Source organism: Hylobates moloch, unplaced genomic scaffold (assembly GCF_009828535.3).
Source record: "Hylobates moloch isolate HMO894 unplaced genomic scaffold, HMol_V3 SCAFFOLD_14, whole genome shotgun sequence".
Taxonomy (NCBI): domain Eukaryota; kingdom Metazoa; phylum Chordata; class Mammalia; order Primates; family Hylobatidae; genus Hylobates; species Hylobates moloch.
Genome location: NW_026652289.1, coordinates 52,512,218 through 52,524,624, shown reverse-complemented (window position 1 = coordinate 52,524,624; position 12,407 = coordinate 52,512,218). Strand labels below are relative to the sequence as shown.

The following is a 12,407-nucleotide window of genomic DNA, read 5'->3' as shown; positions in this document are numbered from 1 at the left end:
GGCAAGGTTCCCAACCAAAGTGTGGCTTTTCAGATCAAGTCCCACAGACAGGAGTATTGGGATGGAACCTGTGTGGCTAGAGGCTAGTGGCTTGGAATTCTATTTAGCATGGTGGGTGTCCACCTGAAATTCAACTCAGGAGCTCCTTTCTCCTTCCGAGACAGCTCTTGACGGAAGCCAGAGTCGAAGAGCATGGCTCCCGCCTTGGTGCTGCCGCCACGCTCCTCCCTGGTGCTATTCAGTTACCTCTAAAGAGAGAAGACAGAGTTGGGGTCCCACTCTTGGAGCTGACAAATTATCTGGGCCCAAGGAATCCCTCTAACAAGCTGACAGTACCCTGTGCCCCACTCAACACTTGTGTGGAGTTGCTTCACAAGGACCCCCAACAACTCTGGGGGCTGAAACAGCCAAACCATGGACATCTCAGGGCTGGAGAGAGGTCTGCTCATCCCACTCTCTCCCATGCCTCCCACCTCAGGTGCCGCTGTACCTATGCACAGGATGTGGCAGAGACTGGATTCTCAGCCCAGCCCTGTTTCTGGTTAGCTATGAGGCTCCAAGCAAATCCTTAGACCGGCTTCCTCCCCGTGTACAACAGGAATGATCTTGTGCCTCCCACCCCGAAGGCTGCTGGGATAGCTAATGATGTAACAGAAGGGAAAACCCTTTGAGAATGTTTCAGGGGAGACACAAACAGAAAGCATCCTTATTAATGAGAAGCCTAGGATGTTTTACTGCCAGCACACGCTCAGCACTTTTGAGGTCAGCTGCCCAGGAGACGCTCTTGCTGCTGCTGACAGTCTGGTGTGGGAGGGCTGCAGTGAGCCCCGCCCCTAGTCCCAACAGCCAGACTAGCCACTGTCTGCTCCTCTCCTGAGTGCATCCCTGCTCGCACATACCCATTTGTTCCATGCCTGTATTCACTCTGAGTGAGGTAAGAGAGCACTGTTATCCTCTAGACAGGAGGCGCCTTATCTTCCTTCCTCTCCCTTTGGTCAGACTATTAGAGTACTACTGGAGTACTTGCTGAAAACTTGTATTTCCCTCACATTAACTAAGTGAGGAATTCATCACTATTCTGAATATCTTTGACTCCACTGCTGAAAAGTTTGGTATTCTCTCCTGGTGAATAGTTAGTTATCCAAGGAAAATGATGAAACATTTGCTGCTAAAATTTATTGCAAGCTACCAGGAGACAGTGCTGGCATAATTTTATGCAGAGCCCCAGGCTGCAGCATAGGGAAGCAGGCTGCCTCTTCATCCTGAAACAAGCAAATGAAATTGACTACCCTGGAGATCAATCAGGACATTAAACACTGTGATGGATGTGGCAGAATTCTTCACTGTCTGAGATTTATGGGTCACCCTTCACCAAGCACTCTAGGAACCTCCCCAACATCAATTAGGCCTCATAACTAGGTACGCTCACCTCCACCTCCACTGATTAAGGAAGGGATAGGGGGTTCTGGGACCTGCACCATGCTAAATACCACAAAAGGCCATTGAGCAGACTGGATCCAGATTGCAGTACAAAGACCCCTGCTTCCCTGAGCAAAGAGTGGCTCAGAATGGAGGAGTGTCCGGCTAGAAGGGGACTCATGCATCGAAGTCTAGACCTTGCATTTTCCAGAGAAAGCAGCTCAGTGTGTCATGTTCCTGGGTACTCCTGTTCTTTATCCATGCTGGCCTTCTGCCTGGAATGCACTTCTTCATCTGGTTGATTTTGCTGCCCCTTCTGAACTTGGTGAGGCCGTCATATCTTGCTGCCCTGCACTGCAGCCCACCCCAGTCAGGCTAGATTAGGTCCATCCTCTGCACTCCCACTGAGGCACTTGGGATATAGCATGTGGTTGGGAGCAGACTGGCTTGTGGTCACCATTTAACTAGCCATGAGTCCTTGGGCAAGTGTTTTAAGCTGTGTAGGCTTTAGTTTTCTCATCTGAAGAAGAGTTGCTGATAATCCTTGGCTTATAAAGCACTTTCATGTATGTCACCCCATCAGTGGGGAGTAGGAAACGTTCAAGAAATCAGAATCTCAGGAGAGGAGGCAGTTTGCCCCAGGTCAAACCTACACCTTGTAAGGTTATGAGACGTAAATGAGAGGACGTATGTAAAGGGCTCAGCACAGCATCTTGGGCATAAGAAGCCCTCAAAAACAGTATTCACTGTCTCCATCTACTCACCTCGTATGACACTCACCAATACACTCATAGGTTAAAGCTTGTTATCTAGAAAGATCACCTAGTTCACATCGCCATTTTACAGATGATGAAAATGAAACCTGAAAGGAGGGAAGGTGACCAGGGAGCCTCTGGGGCAGTAACAGGAACAGGATGAGAACCCAAGGCTCCTGTTGACCAGTCCACCCAGTGGTCCCCAGGTCCCAGACCCAAATGTCCCCTATGCAGCCCACGCTGGGAAGGAAACATAGCTGGAGTTGAGCACACAAAAAGAAAGCACTCACCCGTCTTTAACCACATGCCCAGTTAGTTGCAGCAGATGAAGAAGGCAAAGGCCACGCAGATAAGCCACCCCAGGGCCTCCCTCTCACCAGTCCCAATGCCACAGGAAGTAAATGCCAGCTTACTTCACAGAAAATCCCTAATTCCATCGGTGTTCCTTGCTTCTAATGACAAGCCTGCTGTTTTGAAGCAATGCAAACCAGAGGAGACAGTCCTGGAGAGAATGGGAGGACCACAGTCTAGTGGACAGGCCAAGTTTTCCAGACCTGGAGTCCAGTTCAGGTCCCACATCTCACCAACTGCCTCTGGTCATCTCTCTGCTCATTTCTTCATCCAGAAGGTAGGCATGATGATATGCACTTTAGAGGTGGTTGTATTAGAAGGGTATATAATGTACCCAACACACAGGGAGTTCTTAATAAGTAGTATTTGTCCAAAGTTCTGTTTGTGTTCCAGTTCTATCACATGTGTTGTGACCTGGGGCAAACTGCCTCCTCCTGAGAGTCTGATTTCTTGAATGTTTTCTACTCTTTCCCCCACCGATGGGGTGACATACATGAAAGTGCTTTATAAGCCAAGGATTAAAAGCAACTCTTCATTTGCTCTCCACAAAGATTTTTTAAAAACACCAGAGCTATAAGAAATTATGGCAGTGTATCATCCTACATGGACTTTTCACAAGGTTATCAGTCAAGCCTCCTTTAGCTCAGCAACAGCTAACCAAATCCATCTGTTACATTCAATGGTGTTCTTTGGGTTTCCCAAGCTCTTCAGCCCACTTTTATGTAAACTCAAACAAAAATCCTTAGTGAAAGACAGCGTGAAATGCAATCAAGCTGACCCTCCCTTTCAGAAAGAGAGCAGAAAGTGCACCTAGGGCTGGGGTTTCCAGCCCTCCAGCCCAGCAGACATGCTCAGGCTCTGGAGGCAGCAGGGCTCCCACTGCTATCCTGGGAGGAAGAGGCCTGCCCTCTGCCAGCCTTGCCCACAGCACTGGACCCATTTTCACAATCTCCAGGAGCTCATCCCCAGCCAAATTCATCTGGAGCCAGAGGATTCAGCCCCTAATGGCTTCCATCTTCTCCTCCTCCCTCCTTCTGTCCTGCATACACCACAAGTTATAGGCCTTCCTCAAAAACTGTAAATGGCTCCCTGTTGCCAGCGGTGTTTCTTAAGACTTGTTCAGGTGGCACAGTAAGTCATACAGTTTTTATGGGACACTCCTAATATACTGACATATCTAATTCTAACAAACAAGGAACAATTACCAACTAGCAGAAAGTATTTTAAATATTCAACAAAATCCCTGATACGTCCCAAGACAAAAACAAAAGCTGTGGTGGGTCAGTGGCTGCTGCTCTTTGTTCAGATCCACTTGCTACTGTCCAGTCACCTTGGAATCTGCTCACATTCTTAAGAAGACAAGGGGTAGCAGCTACCAAAGGTTTAGAAAGAAGTATGCAAGAAGGACTTAAGACTGGGAAACTGCTGTTGATAAATTTTTCCTGCAAATCAGGAAAAGTCCTGTATGGTCTAACTTTCACAGTACCATCGCTGGTCCAGTGGAAATGGCAGTGTTCCTTGAGGGCAAAGTTTGAGAACCACTGACCTCTAATTAGGGAAAAAGGCCTCCTCAGCCTGTGAGTCAATGTCCTCTCCAATCTGGCCTCAACTACCTACCACCCTCAATCCCCTCCCTGACCCCAGTGTTTCTGCCCCTCACTGCCTCATGCACCTGAGCTCTGATACCATTTTCCACTTCTGCTCTCATACACCAATTGAACAGCCCTTGCCTGCAAGGAATGGCCATGCCAGCCTCCTGAGGAGCCTTCTCTGTATATGCTGTCCATCCTGAGACCTGCTTTCTGCTTTTACTGATGTCTCATCTCATCTTTCCTGGTAGCTGTAAAATCCTTCAGGGCAGGGGCTGTGGCTCCAACAGCCTGTACTCTCAAAGAGTCTGGAAGGATACCGTCCTCCCTGTCAAGACCACAAGCTACTTCGGGGCAATGGCTGGACCACACACTCTTCTAGGTATTTTCTTCAGAGTCCCAAAACAGCACAGCTGGTGAGCCAGAGAACCCAGCAGGGAACATGTCCCCACAGAATTGCTGAGAGCGAGTGGGACCTGGAAGAAAGCTGATGCTGTCCCCTCTCAGCTACTAAGAAGCTAGGCCCAGGGCCATTACTAGGCCTCAGGCCTTCTGCAAGTGAAGAGGCCATCAGCTTCAGCTCACGGACCTGCTTGGCTCTGCCCTCAGAGGGCTGCCTTTCTAACATGCCTATTTCTGCCCTCCCAGGGACTCAGTGTTCTGCCAAAATAACCAGGCCACCAAATTCCCAGAGGCTGTGTGAGGTTAACCAAAGACCTCAAAGAAACTAGGGGAAAAGGCAGGAAACCTATACGCAAGCATTAAAGAAAGCTACCCCTAACACCTTTCCCCCATACTGTTTCCAGAGCTATTGCTCTGGGTGCTAAGGCTGGACACAGGCGCAGAGTCAACAGGAACTGTTCGGTTTCCAAAAAAACAGATTAAAAGGGCACATTATATATATGTGCCTCTTGCATATATAATAGTTTTAACAACTTGCCTCCACCTCACATGGCTGCCTTTTTACGATAAGCTCTAAGTGGGCACTCAGAGGGACTTCTGAGTTGAATAAAATCCCACTGGAGGGACTATTCCAGAACGCGCATCCCTCCTTCTCAACCAGGGTCCTAAATGTGCCCCTCCCACCCAGCATGAAGTACTTAGTGCTCTTTACCTGAGGCTGCTGTGCAGTCGCACTGTCCCTTGAGCTGAGGTGAGGGAGAATCACGTCCTTAATGAAGTTACCACTCTGAAGCCAGTCTGCCTGGTTTCAAATCCTGACTCTCATTTATAAGCTGTCCGAATTAAGGCAAATTATATGACCTCTTTGAGCCTCAGCTTCCCCATCTGTAAAAGAAGGATAATAATAGCATCTAACTTACAGGGTGCTGTGAGAACTGAAGGGGTTTAATACGTATAAAGTGCTAGAACAGTGCCTGGTATATAGTAAGCATTATACTTAATGCTATGATGATGATGAGCTGTAAATACTAGTCCAGTGAACAGCTGCTTGGGGCTGACGCAGGGCAGCCATGACAGGAGGGAGCAAAGGGAGAAAGACCAACCAGTTCAACTCTGAGCCGAGGCACCACCTGGGATGTCCCTCCCTGAGCCAGCACACCTTCTACTGGGGGTGCCTCTGCGGCCGTCACCTTTGCCATCTCTCCTGCCCCCCAGTTATAGCATCCAACAGGGATGAGGGGTAAATGGAAAAAATCCTGAGCAAGGTTAGTCCTCTTAGGAAGAACCTCAAAGATAAAAACAAGACATAGGAATTACTCTCCCAAAGGTGATTCAAGCCATGTGGCCTTGGCCAAGTCACTTTACCTTCTTCACTTCTCTGTGCTTCAGTATCCCCATCTATACAACAAGGGGTCTGACCAGATGATCACTGGGCTCTGACATTCTAGGATTCTTCTATTCTAACAGACATTACTTGAAAAGAGGCATCATTCTACTGCTCTCCTCTCATCTCATTAAAAGAAGACTGGAATGCCAAAGATACAACTTTTAAAAGTCTTTTATAGCAACTGATTGTGACACAAATCAGAAAGGTTTCACTAGTCAGCTGGGGAAGGGCCCCAGGCTGGCCACACAAAGGCACTCTAGCCACCTCCATCACTTATCACTTCCCTTCTCTTCCCTACTGTCTGCTTGATCCAGGTCACTACTCCCACTTCTGCAGATCTGATTCAGGAGGGCAGCCCTCTTTGTTCTACTCACCTACCTACCCACACCTTCCTGCAGGCCTGTTCAAAGCCTCACTAGCCTCTGCTCTTGGGCCTGCATCCACACCAGCTGCAGCCCTGCTGACACTCTTGGACCTCAGCTGTGCCCTGGGCAGCAGAATGAGAGTGCCAGGGGTGACTACACGGGCCTGGGTGCTTCCTAAGAGAGCCCAAAAGAAGCCAACAGAAGGCAAAAGAAAGGCTAGAGCATTCTCTGCACAGGATTTTGAACGTTTATAATAACATCAAACTATCTGTTTGCATCAGAGGCCATGCTGTCTCAAAGCAGCCCCTCCTCCACTCTCCCTCCTTTACAGACAAAAGTCCTATAAACTGACAAAACCTTAAAATTAAACGGAAAATGAAATTTACCTTAAGCCAACTAAATACATGGAGCTGGGTCAGGTTTAAGTCAAGTCTGCTTTTGTCAGATTAGCTATGGTCTTCTGAAGACTGGAGTATGTTTAAGATAATATTCATGCTTTATAGCCGTGCTTTTTTAACTCTGCACTTGCCAATTCAGTTACCTTCTCCTATGAAGTTTGCCCTTCAACAATGAGATTAGTTAGATTGATTAGGCTGGTGGAGACAATCATGTTTACAATCTTCCTAAAACATAGAGCTCTCCATGAACAAGAAAAGCAAAAAAATAAATAAATAAACAAAATTTTTACTCCTTTTCTTCAATTTTCTCTAGAGGCTAGGCATATTTCTGATAGTTCTAAAGCTGTGGAAAAGCTTTATTACAGATTTTATTACAGAATTTAAAAATTTCAAAAAATAATTGTTTGGAACCACAGATAATTAAAAGGAAACATAGTAATCCCATAAACAAGCATTCTGGCATCTGTTAGAAATTTTCCCTCAAATTATGAAATGTAGCTCTCCATGCTTTCCAATGATTGTTATAGTACCCACAAATATCTGTGATTTCAGTGGAATACTTTAACATCAGTTTTCTTTTTAAGGCATGATCCTGATTCATTTTTTCTTCAATATCTCAGTCATTTCAGGAACTACCTGCAAATAAAAACAAAAAGTAATTAAGCAACTAGAGCCTTCACTGTGATACGGTCACAGCTCCGTAAGCAGTACAGGGAAGCCAAAAGAAACAACACAAATCACTGTTGAGGCACGAGGGCCCCCTCCTCTCCACCAGGAACCCCCTGTTCTCTGGTAGTCTCTCCTCCCACCCAGGGAGACTACCCAGGACTCAGGGCTGACAGGGCCTACAGCCCACTCATTGCCTAAGTGCCTTTTTTTTTTTTTTTTTTTTTTTTTTTTTTGAGACAGGCTCTCACTCTGTCACCCAGGCTGCAGTGCAGTGGTGCAATTATGGCTCACTGCAGCGTCTACCTCCTGGGGTCAACCACTCCTCCCACCTCAGTCTCCCAAGTAGCCACCAACCTGTCTAATTTTTGTAGAGATGGGGTATCGTCATGTTGCCCAGGCTAGTCTCAAACTCTTGGGCTCAAATGATGTGCCTGCCTCAGCCTCCCAAAGTGTTGAGATTACAGGCGTGAACCACTGCACACACTGCTACCTTTTGGCTTTTTGACCCAACCACAAATTTCAAGAAGGCACCCTAGAAACAGGAAGCCCAATTTTTCTTGTCTGGGCGAAGAGTACTGTGTATTTAGCTTCGTGTTTTCCTTGGCATTCTTCCCACCCTTAACTGCATTCCTGATTTTCCTTCGAAGTCCACACCAAAGTCTCTAGCTTACTGCAATTATGACTCCTGCCAACCTCCTCTATACTTGTTCTCTCACTGTTCATTCATTCATTCATTGTTCATTTCACAAACATATTGGTTGCTTTTTCAGCAGCACACTACTATCATCTGGCACACAGAAATGTGCTACATGCTGAACATTCAATATCATCACTCTTTATTAAAATCAAGACCTTGTGTGCTAATGCAGTGGCCAGTCAGCAGACACAGTAAGAAACCACAGCAAGGGGAAATGGCCTGAGTTGGCTCCAATTTTAAAAAGGATTAATTACTAACTCTTAGTCGTGGCGGTGCAGTGGCTGCAACTGGAGCCTCCAGTGTAGAGCTGCTTTGTCACTGCTCGGACAGAGGAGAGCTGTCCGAGGGGGCTGCAGGGAATGTCACACAGATACTCTGAAAACTGGTCCAGCCACTTTGTGCAAAATATCAATTACCCAGTCTTCCAAGGGGCTTTCAGCTGCCTTAGCTCACAAAGATCCCAGCTGAACTCGCCACTGATGAATATAGCCTCTCAATTATTTAAGAGAGCTACATTTCCATTAGGTGGCAATAATGTGTTCGTACAAAATTTATTAAGGAAATTGTCAACATGTTGTTTCTTCCGAATGTCACTGTCTCTAGCCTATTAAAAGGCCCATGTTTACCATGGAGCCAGCAGGCATTTGCTCAGGGGTGGCATTAAGTGCTGGCACCACTTCTCCCAGCTTTCCTCAGTGGAGAGACCATGAGCTCATGCCAGTCACACAGATGACATGCTAACTGAGCTTCACACGGGACCTGTATATTTCATGAAAAATAGGATAAAGCCCAACTTCTTTTACCACAAAGTGAAACACTAATTTGGTTTAGAATATATAACTTTTTAAAACTTTACCGAATATATCCTTACCACACTCCCCATGAAAGGGTTGAGAGGATTTTCTCTCATCTATATCTTTTTTTTATTAGATCAACCACATGCTTTTTTTTTTCTTTTCTGAGACAGAGTTTCGCTCTTGTTGCCCAGGCTGGAATGCAATGGCGCCGTCTCGGCTCACTGCAACCGCCGCCTCCCAGGTTCCAGCAATTCTCCTGCCTCAGCCTCCCAAGTAGCTGCCATTACAGGCACTCACCACCATACCCAGCTAATTTTTTTTGTATTTTTAGTAGAGATGGGGTTTCACCAAGTTGGCCAGGTTGGTCTCGACCTCCTGACCTCAGGTGATCCACCCACCTCGGACTCCCAAAGTGCTGGGATTACAGGCGTGAGCCACTGCACCCAGCCCAACTGCACACCTTTAAAGCATACCACACGATGCCTTATTTAGGAAAAAGGAAATGCTAACTCAGGTTCATTGAGTGTCTGATGGCCTGAGCACACTGAAAGATCTGGATTCTTGTTTCTATTCTCTTTTATATATTGCAGAGGCAGCTCCCTACTCAGTAAGACCCAATAAAAGTCACTTAAGCTTTTTTAAAAAAAGACAAGCTACTGATATAAATCACAGTACAAGTATATTTCACTCATTCACTTAGTACTTCCTCCAGGTAGTACTAAGGGAAACAGAGAAGCTCTCTGTCACTGTGGGAGTGACAGAGGAGTTCTGCCTCCTAGTTGGCAAGAATAGACAGAGGCCTATGAACCACCCAATCAGAAGTGTCCTCAGCTTATACTGGAATGTAGGAGAAGGAGAAGAGAATAGCATTAAAAGCTCCAAATTCAGGAGTTCTGAGGAAGATCAGTGTGGATTAGGAAAATTCAGAACATCAAACTAAAGAAGAAAAGGATTCTAGGCAAAAAAACGAGGCACAGACAGAGATAAACAACTGCAGGTTCCAGAGATAGTAAAGAGACTGTAGTGACTACGAGGGAGAAGAGGAAAGAAAAGAAGGTTTAGAAAGATAAGTGGTTTGCTGAGTTCATTCAATGGGAACAGAATAGTCTCTTTGAACAGACAGATGGTGCTGGGACAACTGGATAATCACATGCCAAAGAATGAAGATGGACTCCTACCTCACACCATATACAAAAATTAACTCAAAATGGATCAACAACCTAAATATATGAGCTAAAACCATAAAACTCTTATAAGAAAACAGGGGTGAATCTTCACGACCCAATATTTGGCAATGGATTCTTAGATATGATGCCAAAAGCACAAGCAACAAAATTTAAAAAAAGATAAATTGGGCTTCATCAAAATCTAAAACTCTTGCACATCAAAGGATATTCTCAAGAAGGTGAAAAGCTAACCTACAGAATGAGAGAAAACGTTTGGAAATCATATCTCTGATAAGTGTTTAGTATCCAGAATATGTAAAGAATTCACACAAGTCAACAAAAAGAGAAACAGCCCAACTGAAAATGGGCAAAAGAGATGGATAAACACTTCTCTAAATGAGATATATGAATGGCCAATGAACATCTTTTCATATGTTTATGTGCTTAACATCACTAGTTATTAGGAAAACGCAAATCAAAGTCACGATGAGATACTATTTCACACCTACTAGGATGACTAGAATTAAAAAACAGAAAATAAGTGTTAATGAGGATGTGGAAAAACTGGAACCCTTGTGCACTGCTGGTGGGAACGTAAAATCATGCAACTTCTATGGAAAGAAGTTTGAAGGTTCTTCAAAAAGCTAAACACAGAATTATCATATGAACCAGCAATTCTACTCCTAGTTATATACCCAAAAGAACTGAAAGCAGGGGCTTAAGCAGATACTTGTAGGCCAATGTTCACTACACTATGGATTAGGCAATGGGTTTCTGTTTTTTGTTTTTTTTTTTTTGAGATGGGTTCTCTTTTGCCCAGGCTGGAGTGCAGTGGCATGATCTTGGCTCACTGCAACTTCTGCCTCTTCCCAAGTTCAAATGATTCTTCCACCTCAGCCTCCCCAGTAGCTGGGGCTATAGGTGCGTGCCACCATGCCTAGCTAATTTTTGTATTTTTTGGTAGAGATGGGGTTTCACCATATTGGCCAGGCTGGTCTCAAACTCGTGACATCGAGTGATCCACCCACCTTGGCCTCCCAGTGCTGGGATTACAGGTGTGAGTCACCATGCCTGGCGGGCAATGGTTTTTAGATATGAGACTTCAAGCATAAGCAACAAAGAAAAAATTGGTAAGCTGGATTTCATCAAAATTTAAAACTTTCTTTATTTTAAAACTTTTTCTCCCCCTTTTTCATAGGCATTGACAAAATTTAAAACTTTCATGCTTTAAAGGACACCATTAAGAAAGTGAAAAGACAACCCACACAATGGGAGAAAATATTTGCAAATCAAATATTCAATAAGGGACTTATATCCATAATATATAAAGAACACTAAGCCGGGCGCGGTGGCTCACGCTTGTAATCCCAGCACTTTGGGAGGCTGAGGCGGGCGGATCACGAGGTCAGGAGATCGAGACCACGGTGAAACCCCGTCTCTACTAAAAATACAAAAAATTAGCCGGGCGTGGTGGCGGGCGCCTGTAGTCCCAGCTACTCGGAGAGGCTGAGGCAGGAGAATGGCGTGAACCCGGGAGGCAGAGCTTGCAGTGAGCCGAGATTGCGCCACTGCACTCCAGCCTGGGCGACAGAGCGAGACTCCGTCTCAAAAAAAGAACACTAACAACTCAAGAACAAAAAGATAATGTGATTTAAAAATTACAAAGGATCTGAATAAGCTTTCTCCAAAGAAAATATACAAATGGCCAATAAGCAGATGAAAAGATACTAAACGTCATTTGCCATCAGGGAAATACAAATCAAAACCACAATGAGATACCACCTCACACTCATTAGAAGGGTTATATTTAAAAAGACAGACAATAACATACATTAATGAGTATATAGAAAAACTGGAGCCCTCACACATTTTTGGTGGGAATGTAAAAGGGGGCAGCCACTTTGAAAACAACCTGACGGGTATTCAAAATGTTAAACTCAGAGTTACCAGGTGACCCAGCAATTCCATTCCTAGACATCCATCCAAAAGCAATGAAAACATAGGTCTGCACAAAACCTCATATGTGAATGTTCATAGCAGCATTATTCATAATAGCCAAAAAGGGGGAAAACCCAACATGTCCATTAAATGATAAATGAATGAACAAAATGTTACATACCCCTACAATGGATATTATTTGGCAAGAAAAAGAAACAAAGTACTAACACAGGCTATAACATGGATGAACTTTGAAAACCTTATGTTAACTGAAAGAAGTCAATCACAAAGATCACATATTACATAATTCCATTTATATGAAACATCCAGGACTGGCCAATCTATAGAAACAGAAAGTAGATTAGTGGTTGACAGGAGCTGGGGCTAGGGGCTGGGGATGCAGAATGTAAAACAGGGAGTGAATGCTGATAGGTATGGAATTCTTTTTGGTGTGATGAAATGTGTGATAGTGGT

At 45.0% G+C, this 12,407-nt stretch overlaps 1 protein-coding gene across 1 annotated transcript in view; it reads right to left on the bottom strand.

Moving 5' to 3' along the window:
* Positions 1–6,991: 6,991 nt before the first annotated feature.
* ETFA (electron transfer flavoprotein subunit alpha) overlaps positions 6,992–12,407 on the bottom strand; it is a 122,504-nt gene continuing 117,088 nt past the window's right edge. The window contains exon 14 of the mRNA XM_058427197.1: positions 6,992–7,302. Coding sequence (XP_058283180.1) covers positions 7,264–7,302 — 39 coding nt within the window. The 3' untranslated portion in view covers positions 6,992–7,263. The remainder of the gene's footprint in view (positions 7,303–12,407) is intronic.